This window comes from Lepisma saccharinum, chromosome 11 (assembly GCF_977018435.1).
Source record: "Lepisma saccharinum chromosome 11, izLepSacc3.1, whole genome shotgun sequence".
NCBI classification, from domain to species: domain Eukaryota; kingdom Metazoa; phylum Arthropoda; class Insecta; order Zygentoma; family Lepismatidae; genus Lepisma; species Lepisma saccharinum.
In genome coordinates this window covers 71,634,968-71,655,470 of record NC_139239.1, presented here as the reverse complement: position 1 = coordinate 71,655,470, position 20,503 = coordinate 71,634,968, and the positions used below count along the sequence as shown (strand labels likewise).

Here is a 20,503-nt window from a genome sequence, read left to right as displayed (position 1 = left end):
TGATCCATACACCAAATTCCAACGTTTTGTATTTAATAAAAATAAAATATGAATTTAATATCTCCCCAAATTGAACAATGTTAGAAAAATCATTCCATTTATATATTTACTCTAAAATTACTGAACTGGTGGATTGTACTAGATAAACATTTTAAACATTCTAAATTTTGATTTCTCTCGTTAATAATTTCTGTGATGAATGGCAGAATAAAATTCCAGCTTCAGTCTGTTGCTGATGACATGCATTGCTTTTTAACCATCAACTTACCATTTGAATGCATACTTAGAATTTGAAAATTCGCATTCATATTTTGCATTTTAATATATTATGTGCAGTGAGGTATAGCAACTTTTAATTTTTTCAAACTATTGAATTGAAGTGAATTTGTTTGATGTTACAGTGACTGAGTCATACCTTGTATATATATGCAAGGCTTACCAATGGTCGAGTGTTAGTGGAAGTTGACCACTACCCTTTCAATTAAATTACTGAAAACTGTGGAATATAGCATCACATATGAGAGCAGTGAGACCTACTGTCCAATGAAGATCCAAAAAGAGTCCTGCACAGTGGTGAGGGATAACTGAATTTGGTAGACATCCAATAATAAGTTTTTCATGCCTACAAACATTTACTAGGGTTACCAGATGTACATTTTCAGCATCACACAATTTGTACTGAGAACATGGGTTTTCAGCTCGAGAAAATTGGGAAATTATCTCCTGAGAGTTTTTATTACTCTGTAGCCTGGTATTGAAAAGTGCTTTTTATTTTACATCCGAAAAAGACATTCTAATTGTAATGTGGACAATTGAGCAGTAAAACTTGATAACCCACAAAAGCATGAAACTGAGAAAAATGCAGGTGAAAGTTCGTCCAATTACATTGTATTATTCCTGGGTACCCCTGTGTTTCTGACAATCACCGGCTACTGAAGGAACTTCATTCACTATTTTGCAGAAACTGCATCTAATGTTAACTCAGTTTTGAACAGTGTGTGGGATATCAAGTTTTACTCCTGCGCCACTCAATTACACAATTATTACAAACATGTTTAAAAATAATTATTTTTGTATTGAAAATTAGCCAATTTCAGATTATTGCCTACATTTGCTCTGGTAATATGTATTATTTACCACAAATATGATTGTGTCCTACATTTTGACTTGCTTTTCATAATCTGGTAGCCCTAATTACACGTAATAAGAAATTATGCAACACTGTCTGATTTTACTGCTTCAGATGTTTCCCCATCACTACTTTCCCTTTCACTAACAAAATGATATATTACTTCTCTTTCCCAGCATCAAAATCACATATTTGCAATATGAATTACCCATTGAAGCATTGGATTAAAGACTGTATGATACCTAGAAACTATGAAAGTTCACAGAAAGAAGTTCTAAGATTGCTCATGTCCACTTGATGCACTCCTAGGCTATTCAAGCGTGAATCTAGTTAAAAAAGATTTACCACACCACTAAATGGCACCCCGACTAGGAACTGAACCTCATACCTTTTGTTGTCAAGGTAATAAAAGTTTAACTGTTGTGATATTGACATACCCATGTTTAAAGAGGTATATCCATAAATACTTGATAAAGTTTAACTGTTGTGATATTGACATACCCATGTTTAAAGAGGTATATCCATAAATACTTGATAAAGTTTAACTGTTGTGATATTGACATACCCATGTTTAAAGAGGTATATCCATAAATACTTGATACAATGTTCATAATACAGTTGAACCTGAGTTATACGTATGTCAAGGTGAATAGAAAATAATACATATAACTGAGAATTACTTACAAATCGGATTTAGATATCATATCATTATTAAAATACTTAAGTTGCATCTATTTTGAGGAAGAAGTATATGTAATACAGGTTATTTCTGTCAAAATGTTAAATAAACGAATCAAACAACTTAATTCCTAAGTTTAATTTGGATTAGCACCCACTTCCCGTATAAATTTTACTTTCTGGTCAAGCGTGTAACTTTTCCTTTTTCTGTTCTCCATTGCCGACCAGTAGCAAACTGGAAACATTCACAGAAGGAACCACTGTTGTGCTATTATTATGGAACACTGCAAACATCAGCTACCAGCACCCTCTTAACATATGTAATTTTGTATCGCGATTACATACAAGTTACGTTCTGAACAACTGCGGTTTTATCTTTATCCTCTCATTTCATGCCACACACCGCCTCTCCTTGCCTTTGCCGTGCCACACTCATCTTTCTTGCATCTCGAGACGGACCGCCGGCATGTCCACCTATCCTGTTTCATATTTGAAAATCGCCTTGTGTTTTTGTAACTACAATAAATTAATACTTCTGTGAAATTGTTGTAGCATTTTTATGTAAAAATCAACTGTATTTTACGAAAAATAGTACATACAACACTGAATACGTACAAATAAGATTTATTTAACACGTTTTTAAATTATATAGTTTGCTGGGACTTACAGTAATTTGTGTATAAAACAGAATTACGCAGAACTGAGTTCCGTATCAAGCAGTCTCGACTGTATTAACAATTACAAATTTGCAACACTTACACCTTTTGAACTGACCAGTATGCAAGTAAGTGGGTTAATATTACTGATATTCCATTCAAATATGCCGGCCTCTGTGGTACAGTGGTTAGTTAGCACAGTGCACTACAATGCCCAGGTTCTTGGGTTCGAATCCCAGCCCGGGTGTTCTTCCTGAGTCTCTCTTAATTAGTTTCATCATAGCATCATTCATTCTTGTCTTCATGATTAGCCAAAAGTGGCAGAAAAGCAAAGTAAAACAAACCAAATCAATCAATCATTCAAATACCAATTCCATAAGAAATGCAAATAAACATCAAATTTCATAAAAATAAAACAAGCAAAGTATATTTCCACTAGCAATATATCAGCTTTATTTATGAACTTTTTGACCCACCTAAAAGATTTTAAAATAATGTATATCACATTCATTAATTGTTTTCATTGTATTGAGCTGTAAGGTGAAAAATTCTTCGTGAATGTGTAGTGTAAAATTTAAAACAATATAAAGAAATACTTACATTCTTTAACAATGAGGTATCCCATGACCAGTATGACTGTGTGTCCACTGTAAATATAATCTCCACAATAGACATGTTGGCCATTCATAGATAGTCCAAACCCTGAGACAAGCTTTAATACCCTTTTCACTACGAGCAATGCCGAAGTATGATTTGCCTTTGGTGAGCAGTAGTATGTGGAGCTAGCTAATGGTAGAACTGTTACATACATCGTTATGGAACGCAAAAGATATAGAACACCCAAGATAAAGAACACTCGACGGAACACTATATACCTGCAAAGAAAGAAGAAAATCATGTAAAGTGTTTATTAATTGCAATGTTACTATTATGTTCTCAAATTATTAACATGGCAATGTTATTCATGCAACATTATTTACAACAATATATACATACATAAGTTTTAAGTTTTCATGTTTATTTACGTGTAGTTTTTATGCAATATTAAGTATGCTCTCTCATACCAACATATTTTCACCTAAATACTACCATTACGACTAAGGTAGGATTTTACTAACAATATTCACAAACCAATGATTTATATTTCTATTTGTTTTAAAATAAATTACACCATTTTCCCCCATCTCATTGATTAATTTTATATGAAATATTAGTTTATAAATTTACATTTGACTAGAACATCTTTGTGAGGCAATAATCTGGTTTTATATTTTAATACAATAGTATATCCATTTAGTATTATGTTGAAATAGATATTGTAAGTCTATACTTCCAATGAATATAAGAATATATAATAAAGAATAGTACCAGGTGATCCGTTTGAGCTGTCAGAAAAGTAAACCTTTATACACAAGAGGTTAATGTATGCATCTCCAAGCAGCTTGTTGTAATATAAACATAACGGATGTAAGTTTCGAATGAGTGGAAGTTTACAGACTTCAGCCACATGGCGGCGCTAATGTGCATGGAACAAAGGTGGTGATCACGGCACAACAGCGCACACAGCATGTCTTATGGTATGCGAAATTTTCGAGTATTACATGCATGCTACTGTCGCCACACAACTGAAGTCAGTAAACGTCCACTCATTTGAAACTTACATCCTTTGTGCTTATATTACAACAAGCTGCTCTGAGATACGTACATTATTAACCTCTTGTGTATAAAGGTTTACTTTTCCGACATCTGAAATGGATCACCCAGTATGGTAGCCAACCTCTGTGGCAGAGTGGTTAGCATAGCATGTTATGATGCCAAATGCATTGGAGCCAAGCCTTGCCTAGGATTCAAACCAAGGATGACTGACATTATATCAGGCTAATCTAACCACAGTGCCAGAGGCTGGTAACTGGTAAGAGAACTAGTGTAGAGAAACACCACAACCTTACCCAAGAATGAAAACCATTTTATTGAAAGCACCAATTTCTCAGATTATAAAATAAACCTTGTCTGAGAAAAAAAAAAAAAAAAAAAAATACTATGTTGCACAAAATGGTCTATACATAATTCAACTGACAATAAAAAGTGCTGAAGACAATACAATCAATTCATGATGGATGCAGTAAATGTGGTTTAGAATTACTTACGTGGAATTTTGAAATTTCGTATTTCCGCGTTGCACAATTTAAAGGTTATATTCTATTAATTTCGAAGACTTTTGTCTTCATTCACTAAGGGTACGGTGTCTGGAGCAGAATGACGTGGTACCATCTCTGCTCCAGACGCCGTACCCTTAGTGAAGGAAGACAAGAGTCTTTGAAATTAATAGAATATAATCTTTAAATTGTGCAATGTGGAAATACGAAATTTCAAAATTCCACGTACGTAATTTACTAGAAAAAGACTTTAGAAATCATATACAAACCTATGTTTGTGAACAGTAAGAATGATCACGGATAAGATGGTCAAGACCATAATAAGAATTTCAGACACATCGAGTCCCCAGTCTTGTGGCTTCACATTGTCCAAAATCGTGTCTGGCAGAGGAGCATACTTGTCTCGGTCTGGCAAGCGCTCGTGAACCATTGCTAAAGATGCTGTTGTCAGGATGAAATTCATGAAGCAGAACAACAATGCTGGAAGTAAATCAATTAAAATAACTATTCACATCTGAGGATGGGCATGTAGTCACAACATAATTACATTTCAATTTCACTCAAAAACTTTCTTTCCTACACAAATATTTAAATGAACTTTATATTAAAATGAACATAAATTGGCTTAATTAATGGAATATAATTAACTCTTTATTAGAACCTAAATTTTCTTCTGAAATTTAGAAATAATTTTTAGAAATCATTTCACAATGTGTACAACTGCACACAATGGTGTGAATAGGTTTATATACAGGGATTAAAATTCAAACTCCAAGGGGACATGAAAAATCGAATTATCCAAAATTTGAATAATTGAATGTTAAATTGTTGTTTTAAGTCAAATTTATGCACAGTATGCATAATCGGGACAGGACGTACTGTTTAAAGTGGGATCCGAACCACTGTGCAATGTGCCTCCACAAAATTCGAATTAAGAAAAACATGCATCATTAAAGATGATTTCAAGAGGAATAAAAATCAGTTCGAATTGCGAAATAATTCGAATTATGCCAAGTTCGAATTAAAAAGAGTTTCACTTGACAGTTGGCCATGGCGATACATTCGGAATTGAATAGACTGATTGATTGATTGATATGGTTTACTTTACATCGCTTTTCTGCCATTTTTGGCTAATCGTGAAGATGAATACTGATATGATGAAGGGACACTCACAAAGAACACAAACGACCAGGCTGGGATTCGAACCTGAGACCTCCGGCATTCTAGCATGATGTGATAACCACTCTGCCATGAAGGTTGGTGGAGGAAACTTTGAATTTAAGGAGTGTATGCAGATATTGTGCAACAAGAAGCCACTACAAGGACAGATGATTTGCTATTTTGTAGTAACATGTGTATGTTTAATTGAGTTGGCAAGTGTGGCATACCTACATAGTTGGAAGTCTGACAATTAGTATACCATGGAACATTGGCCCGTGCAGAGGCAGATTGCATCGGTGGAAGCCATTATCCAAAGAGGCATCGGGCACTGTGATGGAACAATGAAGATCTCCATGCACCTTTTCCAGGGGACATTTGGAGCGCGTTATTTTCAAGGTGCACTGATATCTGTATTGTCCATATTATACACTGTATTAAATGCCTATGTATATATATTTTTATTTCATAACCATATAAAGTTACTACAAGCACTCACCAACTTTCCATTGTCATTTGAAGTTGGTAGATACAATATGCGCCACCCTATATATATGTTGTAAATCAATCCAAGTTTATGTTGTGAATGAGCTTAGGACCAAAGGAATCAATAGGAGGACTCTTAAGGGAAAATAAAAAAAACAAGCTTGCGCAGCTTGTCATGCCACTGTGATATGAAATGTTCATGTTGATTTGTTTGTTTCCAAGTGATGTGTGTTGTGTCACTTCAGTCTGAAAGCTTCATAAGTGGTCCAAGACTTGGGAAGCAAGGGACAGTGGGGCCCACAATTAAGGAAATGATTCGGTCTTTTGATTAAGATAGATGCCATGCCACCAATCTCATCACTGAGGTGTAAAGATGTACTCAGATATGAGAGTAGTAGAGAAAGTAAAGAAACAGGTTTGAGTCATATTCACGCTAATTAATTTATAGTAATAATTGTTAATGATTTTAAAATCTGTTTTATATGAATGATTTGTCTCTACTAAACAAAAACCTTGCGACACCTATGATGAAGGCTTCATTTTACATGTCAACATGGGGAGGCATCGGAATCAGGAGGGCGGTCAAACTGGTCCGCTAGATCGAAAAAATTGAGTGTATAATACAGGAACCACGTTATGCTTTCATATTCTACCATGGAATCCAAAAGAATAAATGGTTCCACTGTTTTCAAATTTACAAAAAAATGAGTTTTAATCAAGAGGCCACACAATATAAACTTTATGACTAAAATTTTCCCCTAACTTTTGTGTGTAAAAATTAGCAACTAAATATAGTAACTATGTGTACATGAACTATATGCAATGTAAAAAAAAAAGTACTGAGTATTTACTCAACTGGTGGATCGAGTAGAATAGTCTTTGAAAGAATGTTATTAATAATAATACATTGAAATAAAATTAGTTTATAATACACTCCTCACAAAAAGTTTGGAATAACGTTATGATAGACAAATCATTGGAATCCAACAACACATGATCATGGTATCTGTCTGGTGGACGTTCTTGTCTTTTCACTGACATATGCCACCGTGCCTATCACCTATTGCCTAATACAACAATATTCCAAACTTTTTTGGAGGAGTGTACTTAGGTGCGAAATCCTGGGGGGGGGGGGGGTATTCCCCAAACAATTTTGGCCTCAAAAATCCCCCCAAAATTTTCAGGGGGGAGAGTTTTTGTTACAACAAACAAAACATATGCAATTACTTTTAATTTCAAATATACTGTACTAAGAATAATGTTGAAAACCTACACAAATTAGTGTGGTTGTGAGTGTCCAATGCTTTCATATCAATACTCACAATAAAAGTAAAACAAGAATGCAAGAAAATAATAACTATGAAATCTAATTTATTTATATTAAAATAAAGCAAAAACTAAATATAAACTTACACATAATAAAACCACTTCAACTATTTCATAATTTATTAACATCTTTAACCAGTTAGTAAAGGAAGTATTTTACTACTTTATAATATCTGATATATTTAAAAGTAACAAATAAATTTATTTTTGTTTAATTAATAATATATTTTTAATTTAGTAATTTATTTTTACTTTAATAATGTTATAAATAAGTATATCGTATAATTTATATGTATGTTTGTGGGGGAAGGGGGGTTTGTAGATTAAGATCTTTCTCCGCTCCACCAGTATTAAATGATTTCACACCCTGCTGAACGTTTCATATTAACAAAAACAATCTTATGAGCATAAGGGGATCTAAAATTTTACCTTGGAGGGGCACAGTATATAATGTAAGCATATAAGATGTAATATTGGAAATTATTGTGCTAGTTTTAGGTACTATTTGTGACCAGAAAAATTTCACAGACCTTCATCAGGTAATTAACCCAGGACACACTGGTTACAAGGTGGTAGTATTAGTAGTTTTTTGTAAAATAGTAGTAGTAGTAGTAATAATAGTACGTAATTTGTATTAATAATGATTACAGAAAGAAAAAAAACTTGAGAATTGATTTCCTCGGAAGAAATTGTCACAAACATCGGAAACATTTCACTTCGACTCCTCTACCTTTGTGTTATTAGTTAACCAGTTAACATTATAGCCTTGCAGGCCTAATCAAGAAGTCCCGAATCAGATTTCCGATGTCGACTTTTTTTAAGTTTCTAGTAAATATAGTTTCGATTAATGTACTTGTGATAGACTTTTCTTTGTTCTTTTAGTATCTGAAAAAAAAGATTGCTCGAATATTTTGTGATCGTTGTAATACACAGTGTCTCCCATAATTTTCCGGACTGATGTAGTGCATTTATATATTGCATGATTTGGAAAAAACACCCCTTCTCCAATTATCCTGATGTTCTCTCTCTCTCTCTCTCTCTTCCTGGTACATTTGAATGTTGGGGAAGGATCCAGTAACATAAGCGACACCAACCGAGATCACCATGTCGGAAATTACCAGAAAAACCAAATGGTTCAACATTGCCTGATTAGGGCTGCTGACAGGGATTCCAATTTCCTGAAAACTATCGTCACTGGTGACGAAACATGGTGTTTCTAATATGAGCCATTAACAAAGAGCCAGAGTTCGGTGTGGAAGAGCCAAGGGCCCCCAACACCCAACCAAGTTCACCCACAGAAGTTCCGTCCGTAGGTATCAAGACGATGCCCATTACTCTTTCCGACTCCATGGGTATAATTCATAGGGAATTTGTTCCCAATAGACAGAAGGTCACAGGGGAGTTCTACCTTCAGATTTTTAAGTGTCTGTGGGCACGAATTCGATGTGTACGCCCACAATAGCGACAATGATAATGCACAGTCACCGGTCTGTGGTTGTCCATCGGTTTTTGGCATCCAAGGGGATTGTTATACCCCCTTATTCTCTCCTGACTACTATATTTTCCTGAAACTGAAATTGCAGCTGAAAGGGACCCAGTTCGATGCTGTTGCAGACATTCAAGAGCTTCGACAGAGTTGAGGTCAAAGACTTCCAGAAGTGTTTTGACAAGCTGTATGAGCATTGCAGTCAATGTATTGAAGCACAACAAATGTATTTTTAATAACATCCAGCCACGAGTGTCATTGCATGTGTGGTTCCTGTTTTCTCATCCCAGTCCGGAAAATTATGGGACACACTGTGTATAATGCTACCCCTTGTGCCCCTCCCACTAAACCAACCAATGCATATGGGCGTCAAATGTACTTACCGACGACTGTTTTACACCTTTCTTTGGGAAACCGCGGCCCCTCCCTCGAAGGAGGAGGAACGTCGATCCTGACCACGCCGTTGCGATTCTCCACTCTCCCTTTCTGGAAGTACTCTGGATTCGTGAGCCCATTGTTCAAATCCCATTCATTTTCTCCCTTGGCCGGGAGGAGGGGTTGGCGTTGATACAAGTCTTGGGTCATCGGGTTACTTTCAGTCTCTGATACTTGCTGACTGGATGACACATCACTCGTCTGGGCTACATCAACACCATGCTGCTCTGCATGATCCGTGCTTTGGAAACTTCCATAGTCACCATGGTTGCTCTTCGGATCCAACACCATCCTGAAAGGGTAAACAATTCATTTCTTTCAAATTCATTGAAAAGTCAACAATATTGATATCACATTTGTTTTAAATGATTAAGAATACACTTATCCTTTTATTTTACAAGCCCCTTTTGTTGTACAGTCTTGGACACAGCTGGCTTGTAACGACCCTATTGAAGAAGCAGTGAAGCAAGCCATCCATGTCTGGCCACCAAGCGCCTTGTGACTAGACAACCCAAACAACATTGCAATTTTGCGGCTTGTATACCAGTCACGGGTATACATCTCTGTAAATTGAGTAGTGATGCCAAAGAGAAATACGAGATGAAGATTGTCGATCGTAATGTCTCGTGTTCTCGACATGGAATAATACTCGGTCCACGTTACGTTCCATTATTTAATGTTGTTTGGGAATGAACCTGACGGACTAGGTTTATATTTTCAATCCTTGCATTACAGTAAATTCCATATTTTACAATTATATTAATGCTTTGAACGAAAATAATGCCCAGAAAAACATCGAACACACGTTCACACCATTCTTCTCACGCACATGCACGTGAAAACAAACACACAAAGCTAAGTTTTAACTTCCAAGTGAATGTCCAAATAACAGTAAATGGAGAAGCACGATGTGCGAAACATGGGATTTTTCACAGAAAGAATGCGTCTATTTGTGACATACGTGGTTTCTATTAATAGACAATGAAACAATTATGAGAGAAATTAACATTCATTTTCGTCTTCAGGTGCTGAGGAAGGAAACAGACTGACTGGAAAAAAGAAAGCATGGTGCTATTGATAGGCTGTTGGTTAGCGTACAGAGCTTTCATCAGTGAGGTCTAGGTTCGATCCCCACCAAGGACATTTATTTTTATTCTTTTCTATTAGTGAAGAAGTATGTAATATTGTTTTCTAGGCATTTTGACGAAAGGATACGCATCAAATTTGTTCGTTTAATCTGTATTTTCATTCTTCTAATAAGTTCTTTATCGCAATGGGAAAAAGAGATTCTCTATCTAGGCGATGGATATCTTCTCAATGGTTACGTAGCTGCGATTCTCCAGTCCCTTACACCCACTTGTCTTATTTATTTACTTCATTTCATATCTAACGAAAACACACAGATATAGTTAGAACAAGAAACACACCTCGCGTCGAAGGTTCCAGACTCGAATTCTGGCTTTTTTTGCGAGGGTGATTATTCCTGTGTGTGTGTTTATCATCTTTGTCAAAAAAATATTCCTCATTACTGTCGTGATTAACCTAGGGAGAGACCAAAGCGACTGAAATAACAAAAGTACAGAAAATGCAAGACACATCTGCCTAGGCATGTTATACCTTGGGAATTAGAAATCTGAAAATTAACTTGCGTTTCAGTCAACTACTTGCGAAAGAGTTTCGTGTTGTCTCGTTTGGAGTGTTGGTTATCGTGTCGGACTAGCATGCGGGCAACCCGAGTTCGAACCCAGTGGAAGCAAGTTTTTTTTTTTTTTGTCTAATTTCATCCAACCTTATTTATAAAACTGAGGTTTCTGCAAAACCTTTTGAATTGCATGCCACTTCGTATGTTGGTAATCTGAAAGCATCAAAGATGAAAATTTGATGTTTCGAAGCGACGATGTATTTGTGTATGTGTTGAAAAAACGCAGTTATTTATTAACGAAAAACATGCAGCCACGTGATCATTGAGAAGGCTTCCTAGTTGTCAGTGCTAATATGGCAGTAACTACAGTCTGTCAACACACACCAACTTTCACGTTTCCCGTAAAATGATTACCTTTCCACGTTTCAAAATCATGAGTGCTGTCTAAAGCAATACTTTGATACTTGCGTTTGCATGTTCGAATCTAAAGTAAAACGAAACTTTTTTCCCAACAAATGACATTCAAACCATTAATAACTGTTTGAAATGTGATACTGATATCATATATAGAAAGAATAAAAATGGAGAATTTCGCTTAATACAACTTATAAATAGGGAGCGGAAGTTGATGAAATGTCATCTTTTTTCTGACATCTCGGACACGATGCCCATTAAATATACACAATATTAAACTTCATCTAGAACCCAAAAAAGGTAATTTTAAAGTGCATTTTTTTTTAATTTGTTGCCATTTGTCAGGTTTTAGGTCATTTTCACGGATTTTCGGCATTTACCCGTCATTTTTCGCAATATTCGGTATATTGTTTCATCATATTTTGTCACTTCTTTAATTTTGGTAATATTCTTGAATCTTTTCACCAAGGTATATATATCTCGCAGGATTGCAATTTACGAGCAAAAGAAATGCTGAGCTGGTGACAGCCTTTGTTGTGCCGGGAGAAACCACCAGGTGCCCGTCTGGGGCAAACTCAGATTTAAGATCAGATAAGGAGAGGCTTGAAATACCATAGCTAGACCGCGTTTGCACTGAAAATCCTCGTTGCATATTTTAATTGAATGTGCATGTGCTATCATTTGGTGCCCTTTTTTTTTTTAAAGAAAGATTGCATTTTGTTTAATTTCATTTTCATTTCAATTTTTAAACTGAAACTAACAAATTTGATGGTCATTTCTTGCATTTTACGTCATTGTTTCCCATTTTTTAGGATATTCTATAGGTCATATACCTATATTTTTTAGGTCATCAACTTCCGCTCCCTACTTATAAATATATTAAATTATGTGGATACCTGATGTGAAACGTACGATGCACGATCAGAGAGCCTGAATGTTGCATTGAAAACTGCAGAGAACAATGACTGACTTATGAACAGTGAAAGGTTTTTCCATGCTCCAATGGGATTTTATTTATAACTATAAATAAACAAGGGAGAAGGTCACAGGTGGGTATGATGAACTAAATTGTAATCTAAAAGTTTTAATTGAAGAAACAAAATACGTTCGCGGTTAAAAATAGGGCATTCAATTTCAGGCACATTACACTAACTGAAATACTATTTTCAAAAATTAATAATATTTGGATAACCGGCAAATCCAAACTTGATGTTAACCACGTAATGCACTTGATAATCAAAGAAACATAATTTTTCTTGAGCATGCCTTTTATTTTGTGTCTTGATTGTTGAAATAATACGTTGAAACGAACAGTAGTATGTTTTAGAGTGTGTTTAGAATCTCTTGTGTACTGCATGTAAATACTGAAGTCATTTTAGTATCCTAATCAAATAACAATTATTCAGTGTAATCCTTTAAAAGGAAAGCCTTTGTTTCTTTGCAGCTGTTCATGACAGAAATTCAATTGCAAGACAAGTTACCAAATTAGCAATAGTTCTCTTACATATTTGTGGTATGTGCTTGTCTGCCTTATACCGGATGATGAAGGAAGCAGATATAAAAGATAGACAATTACTGTTCTTGGGTAGCTCGTCCTGCTTTTGTCAGAAAACCTGATCAGCATTCTGAACCAAGCCATCACACGAGATACGACTTCAATAATATAATCCCGTTTCTGTGGCCAAATACCTCCAAAAAAAGGCAATAAAATTGTCAGTGTGAGGAGACGGAGAAATAATTTCCTTTTATCTTACATTATACTCTGTCTGTATGCCTAGTGTGGTTTGTCTGTCCCAAAGCTGAAGACAAACCTCTGTCTGTTGTAACGCGTGGCATGTTTTCTTCCAGTTTACAAATCACGTAAAATACCTTCGTTCACTTCAGTGTGCTGGTTCTGCAGGCTCAAGGTCATGTCGACTGATAACGAGATAGACCACGTGACTCCGGGGCCAACTGTCAGCACCGAAGACAAGCTTCAGTAACTTTTGCGAGGTTCCTTTAGTCCTTGACAAAGCGCATGCCCCGTAATTATGTGTATAAAACCCATGTTTTCTGTGTATAAAATTTACGTATGTTTGGATTGGGTGCTCAAATGTTGCAGTAAACATAACTCCGTGACACACAACAACAATTACAAGCGCTTCAAAAATTAGAAACTTAGCAAGCGTTACTCATAAGACGATTAGATTGTCCGACTGACAGAAGACCAGGTGGTGGGTTGGTAGCGTGTAAGTTTGGCACGCAGGAGATACTGGGTTCGATTCCCCTTTGATTGCCTCCAATTTTTTTTCTTAACTCGAGCGACTATATATTTGAATTTATTTATTGCGAACATTCTTATTTTATTTGCTGTGCGAATTGTTGAATTTTGTTTTCCAAACGATTACGATAATTTCTTGTGAATAGTATTATATGTATTTCTGGATCATTTTCTCGAAATAAATGTATACTTTTCGCCAGGCATAACATTTTTTGAGTATGTTTGTAAAATGATGAGATATGTGGAAAAAACTATCGTAAAAAATAATTTTCACAAATAAAATTTAAAACTGTAAAGATTTCCACCCAAAAATAAAGTAAAAATGTATTTAACTTTTACTCCAATAAATTATTAAATAAAATGCAATAATTAGTTGCTCGAGTTATTTAAAAAAAATAGGGCAATAGAACGGAAAGCGAACTCAAAGCCTTCTTTACGTGAAACTTATCCGCTACCACGGGGCCACTTGACCACTTAAAAATCATGTAATAGCTTCGCCTCACCAAGGCACTTGGAACTCATCGAAACCTTCAAGCACTTTACGCACAGTAAGAAAACTGGATCTATAGTTTAAAGTGGGATTCCAACCATTTGTGCCTAAACCGCGTATCAAACTTTTCCTCGGGAATTGTTGGCTAGCGTGCGATATTACCAATACTCGGTTCGGGCATGGATGTGGGTGTTTGTCCCAATGAGAATACAAAGAATATAGAGGAAATTGACATGTGTCACAACTGAGAAAAAGGTGAAGAACGAGGATACTATTAATTATGAAATTACTCTTTCAGTTAGTGCAATGTGCCTGAAATTGAATGCCCTATTTTTAACCGCGAACGTGTTTTGTTTCTTCAATTAAAACTTTTAGATTACAATTTAGTTCATCATACCCACCTGTGTCCTTCTCCCTTGTTTATTTATAGTTATAAATAAAATCCCATTGGAGCATGGAAAAACCTTTCACTGTTCATAAGTCAGTCATTGTTCTCTGCAGTTTTCAATGCAACATTCAGGCTCTCTGATCGTGCATCGTACGTTTCACATCAGGTATCCACATAATTTAATATATTTATAAGTAGGGAGCGGAAGTTGATGACCTAAAAAATATAGGTATATGACCTATAGAATATCCTAAAAAATGGGAAACAATGACGTAAAATGCAAGAAATGACCATCAAATTTGTTAGTTTCAGTTTAAAAATTGAAATGAAAATGAAATTAAACAAAATGCAATCTTTCTTTAAAAAAAAAAGGGCACCAAATGATAGCACATGCACATTCAATTAAAATATGCAACGAGGATTTTCAGTGCAAACGCGGTCTAGCTATGGTATTTCAAGCCTCTCCTTATCTGATCTTAAATCTGAGTTTGCCCCAGACGGGCACCTGGTGGTTTCTCCCGGCACAACAAAGGCTGTCACCAGCTCAGCATTTCTTTTGCTCGTAAATTGCAATCCTGCGAGATATATATACCTTGGTGAAAAGATTCAAGAATATTACCAAAATTAAAGAAGTGACAAAATATGATGAAACAATATACCGAATATTGCGAAAAATGACGGGTAAATGCCGAAAATCCGTGAAAATGACCTAAAACCTGACAAATGGCAACAAATTAAAAAAAAATGCACTTTAAAATTACCTTTTTTGGGTTCTAGATGAAGTTTAATATTGTGTATATTTAATGGGCATCGTGTCCGAGATGTCAGAAAAAAGATGACATTTCATCAACTTCCGCTCCCTATTTATAAGTTGTATTAAGCGAAATTCTCCATTTTTATTCTTTCTATATATGATATCAGTATCACATTTCAAACAGTTATTAATGGTTTGAATGTCATTTGTTGGGAAAAAAGTTTCGTTTTACTTTAGATTCGAACATGCAAACGCAAGTATCAAAGTATTGCTTTAGACAGCACTCATGATTTTGAAACGTGGAAAGGTAATCATTTTACGGGAAACGTGAAAGTTGGTGTGTGTTGACAGACTGTAGTTACTGCCATATTAGCACTGACAACTAGGAAGCGTTCTCAATGATTACGTGGCTGCATGTTTTTCGTTAATAAATAACTGCGTTTTTTCAACACATACACAAATACATCGTCGCTTCGAAACATCAAATTTTCATCTTTGATGCTTTCAGATTACCAACATACGAAGTGGCATGCAATTCAAAAGGTTTTGCAGAAACTTCAGTTTTATAAATAAGGTTGGATGAAATTAGACAAAAAAAAAGAAAAAAAAACTTGCTTTCCACTGGGCTTGAACTCGGGTTGCCCGCATGCTAGTCCGACACGATAACCAACACTCCAAACGAGACAACACGAAACTCTTTCGCATGTAGTTGACTGAAACGCAAGTTAATTTTCAGATTGCTAATTCCCAAGGTATAACATGCCTAGGCAGATGTGTCTTGCATTTTCTGTACTTTTGTTATTTCAGTCGCTTTGGTCTCTCCCTAGGTTAATCACGGCAATAATGAGGAATATTTTTTTGACAAAGATGATAAACACACACACAAGAATAATCACCCTCGCAAAAAAAAGCCAGAACTCGAGTCTGGAACCTTCGACGCGAGGTGTTTGATTGATTGATTGATTTAATTTATTTTACTTCGCGTTTTGTGCCTCTAGGCTAATTTGCGAAGATGGGGATGAGTGATGAAATGATGAAATTCATGAATGGACATTCACAAACAACCAAGCCCGACCGGGATTCGAACCCGGGACCCTTCGACGCGAGGTGTGTTTCTTGTTCTAACTATATCTGTGTGTTTTCGTTAGATATGAAATGAAGTAAATAAATATCCCATTGCGATAAAGAACTTATTAGAAGAATGAAAATACAGATTAAACGAACAAATTTGATGCGTATCCTTTCGTCAAAATGCCTAGAAAACAATATTACATACTTCTTCACTAATAGAAAAGAATAAAAATAAATGTCCTTGGTGGGGATCGAACCTAGACCTCACTGACGAAAACTCTGTACGCTAACCAACAGCCTATCAATAGTACCATGCTTTCTTTTTTCCAGTCAGTCTGTTTCCTTCCTCAGCACCTGAAGACGAAAATGCATGTTAATTTCTCTCATAATTGTTTCATTGTCTATTAATAGAAACCACGTATGTCACAAATAGACGCATTCTTTCTGTGAAAAATCCCATGTTTCGCACATCGTGCTTCTCCATTTACTGTTATTTGGACATTCACTTGGAAGTTAAAACTTAGCTTTGTGTGTTTGTTTTCACGTGCATGTGCGTGAGAAGAATGGTGTGAACGTGTGTTCGATGTTTTTCTGGGCATTATTTTCGTTCAAAGCATTAATATAATTGTAAAATATGGAATTTACTGTAATGCAAGGATTGAAAATATAAACCTAGTCCGTCAGGTTCATTCCCAAACAACATTAAATAATGGAACGTAACGTGGACCGAGTATTATTCCATGTCGAGAACACGAGACATTACGATCGACAATCTTCATCTCGTATTTCTCTTTGGCATCACTACTCAATTTACAGAGATGTATACCCGTGACTGGTATACAAGCCGCAAAATTGCAATGTTGTTTGGGTTGTCTAGTCACAAGGCGCTTGGTGGCCAGACATGGATGGCTTGCTTCACTGCTTCTTCAATAGGGTCGTTACAAGCCAGCTGTGTCCAAGACTGTACTAATCATTAAGTTCTTTGGAATGTTTCAACTGACTGCACGAACCTTTAAATGCTACTAGAATACTTACATATTTTTACATATTTCAGTATATTTACATTTCCCCCCATATTTCAGCGATTTTTTTCATATTTATGTACATATTTAGCATGTTTTGCCTACATAAAAACCCAGGCCTTAGTCATAACCACTGGCGTACGCAGAATTTTTTTCCCCCGGAGGTGGCTGTAATTGTAAAGGAGGATATTAAACAAAGACACTAAAATATTTTATAATTACCATGTTAACCTTCGCATTTAAAGTTGTTCAAAGGGAAAAAAAAAGGTTGGGGGTTTCAGTTACCACTTTGGTCTTTCCCGGGTTATTTACCACTTTCAATGGAAAATTTGGATTTTTCAAAATTTCGGTAGGGGCTGTAGCCCCATCAGCTCGCCTCTGCGTACGCCAGTGCTCATAACAGTTTCAAGGAAGACTCAAAAATATCTACTTGAACAGCAGTTGGATAAAATGACATGAAGCGAAAATGAGGTGACGAACCTCCAATAAAATAATAACTAATTTTTGGAGAAATCAAAATTTCAATGTTTGTCCCACAATTAAAAACCCAATGAAAAACTAACCAAAAAAAAACTGCTCAATGTAAAAATATGTAACATAAAATTTACATTTATGGTTCCTAACATCGCCGACATTTGCAATTTTTGCTTGGCTACATACAAAGGAAAAAAAATGTAATTATAGAGCGACCACAAGGAAAAAACTTTGGACGAAAAGTGTCCGCGCAGCTTTCCCTTCTTCCGTTCAGCTCGGGCCATAAGGAAGCATCGTTCACTAGCCCCCTCCCCTCCTCGCGGGAGTACCGTGCACAGGAGTCGCGGGTCTGCGCAGGCTTTTTTGCTTGTGGTTCCACTATACATAAAAATCCGGACTCTAGTTATTACGTTTGAGAAAAAAAACCGGTTGCTTGTGCGTTTTGGACTTCGCCCTCTGACGAATTAGTTGCGTTTCGCAAGGCCGTCAAGATCAAGGCTAGCCCGCTGGTAGTTTGAAGCAAGAGTTTTTACTTCCTCCTCTCCTCCCCTCGCAAGGCGTACAGAACAACAAGTCAATCACAATTACCTTCAGCAATTGACATTCATTGATATAAACAGGAAGGCACTTTGGGAGAGAGAGAGAGGGGTTCGTTCACCACTTGTCAATCTGGGAAAACAATCTAGCTCAGTGGTTGAATGCATAGGCGTGCACAGACCCTCGGATTAGTGGGGGGAGGGGGGCAAAAGCCTAGATGAAAGTTCAGTCGGAGAAAGAAAAAAAATATAGAGGGATTCTAACTTCCCTGGCACCAATTTTCTCTGCCCCGCCCATTTTTTTTATCCTGTCTGTGGTTTATAGACTAATTTACATGTAAACATTGTTTCGCACAGTAGATACAAAAACAAAAAAAAACAACTACACATAATTTATTAGATTCCAACATGACTGTGATTAAGAAGGCAGTTGCTCACCCACTTTTTGCCCCCGCACTATAGCCTCTTAATGTCTTGTCTACCAATAAAAAGTAAACAGTTTTGGCACCCCATCGCTGCTGCTATGTCGAATGAATGGGCAATTGATTCTGCAAACATGTGGACATAACGCAACTAACTAATAAAGCGTCTGGGAGTTTTATTAACAAGAAGTTTGCCAGAAAACTACGTTGGATACGTCAATTACATAGGAAATAATGTACCCTTTCCCCGCCAAAGTTGCTTTGAACTTGGAAATGCTTGAAAATATGTAATTTTTCTCTAAGATCATAAGGGTGATAAGATTCCTCCACACTAAATTCCTAAAAGTGAGAGACAGACCCACACAGAGAGAATATGCATAAATTTGTATTTTATGTGGTACGAATGGGATAGAAGAGAAGAATTTACACGATTCTTGTTGGAAAACCTGATGGTAAGAGCATAAACCTTCGTGTTTAAGAATGCTACAGAGTTAGTTAGATTGCGAATACACCACCACGTATTCAGCCATCCAAGCGGCATGCAGAAAAGGGGGAGGCTGGTTTTCCAGATAAAAGTCATGTAATATTAAACTACATTTCTTCAGATGGAAAAAAGACACGAGCTGGCAATATTGCTTGGGGTGCATGGAATGCGTTAGTGTGAAAATCGCAGCTATAACTGCGATCCAATTACGTACTTGACCTCAGAAACTGTCAATTGTTTGATGACTCAGAATAGATGGTTATTTTCAACAGCTGTGCAGTCAGACTTGGCTGAATTTCTCCACGCATAATAAATAAATGCAAACGTCTGCAAATAATTGTCGCTCCACGGGCGATTTACTTCCTCCCATCAGGACGCATGACTTGAATAAGCGCTGTGCAACTTGAGAGAAAAGTGATTACGTCAGGTTTTCATCTGTAACGAAATGTTTCGTAAACACTGACATAGGCACACGACAGTTTCGGCAAAAGATACAAGAGTGCGGTGCAGTGAGGTATGACGTATAATACACTAGTGTCTTGGAATTTGGAGGTAAGGGGAGATTCTCTTGTTGGTTGCTATTTCTGGTGACTTCCCAGTTCAAAGATTCACAATTCACCGATCATGATCCCCCGGCGGAGTGTCTTCTCTTCACGTGCAGAACCTCTTCCCAATTCATAGATTTCACCCCTCCCTTCCCCACTTTCTCGATTGTAAGAGGTCGCACCGATATGTCATCTATTCTCGTTGCAAATTGCACGTCGTCTGGTCCTACAAGCCAACTTTTACTGCAGTTTCATCATATAACCGAGATTCTTGAGAAGTTTCCCGATGTCATTATCTGTCTTGTACCGAGCCAACGCTAAGCCAATCCTTCTGTCAAGCTCGACATATTTTGCCTTCCTCCTCTTCGTGTCCATGTGAAGTTCGGCCCTAACCTGTAAACTGTCGTAAGTTTGGTTAGGTTAGCTGCTACATCTGGAATACATGTGTGAGGTTTCGTTGACGTCACATTAGCTTTTGTCCCGGTTGTGGC

At 36.4% G+C, this 20,503-nt stretch overlaps 1 protein-coding gene across 7 annotated transcripts in view; it reads right to left on the bottom strand.

The window, feature by feature from the left end:
* LOC145994913 (phosphatidylcholine:ceramide cholinephosphotransferase 2-like) overlaps nucleotides 1–20,503 on the bottom strand; it is a 228,726-nt gene that overhangs the window by 14,192 nt on the left and 194,031 nt on the right. For all 7 annotated transcript variants that reach the window (XM_083131392.1, XM_083131394.1, XM_083131393.1 and 4 more), the window contains 3 exons: nucleotides 9,459–9,802; nucleotides 4,889–5,099; nucleotides 3,064–3,338 (listed from right to left, as the gene is read on the bottom strand). In XM_083131392.1, the coding sequence (XP_082987518.1) occupies nucleotides 3,064–3,338; nucleotides 4,889–5,099; nucleotides 9,459–9,801 (829 nt within the window). In that variant the 5' untranslated portion in view covers nucleotide 9,802. The remainder of the gene's footprint in view (nucleotides 1–3,063; nucleotides 3,339–4,888; nucleotides 5,100–9,458; nucleotides 9,803–20,503) is intronic.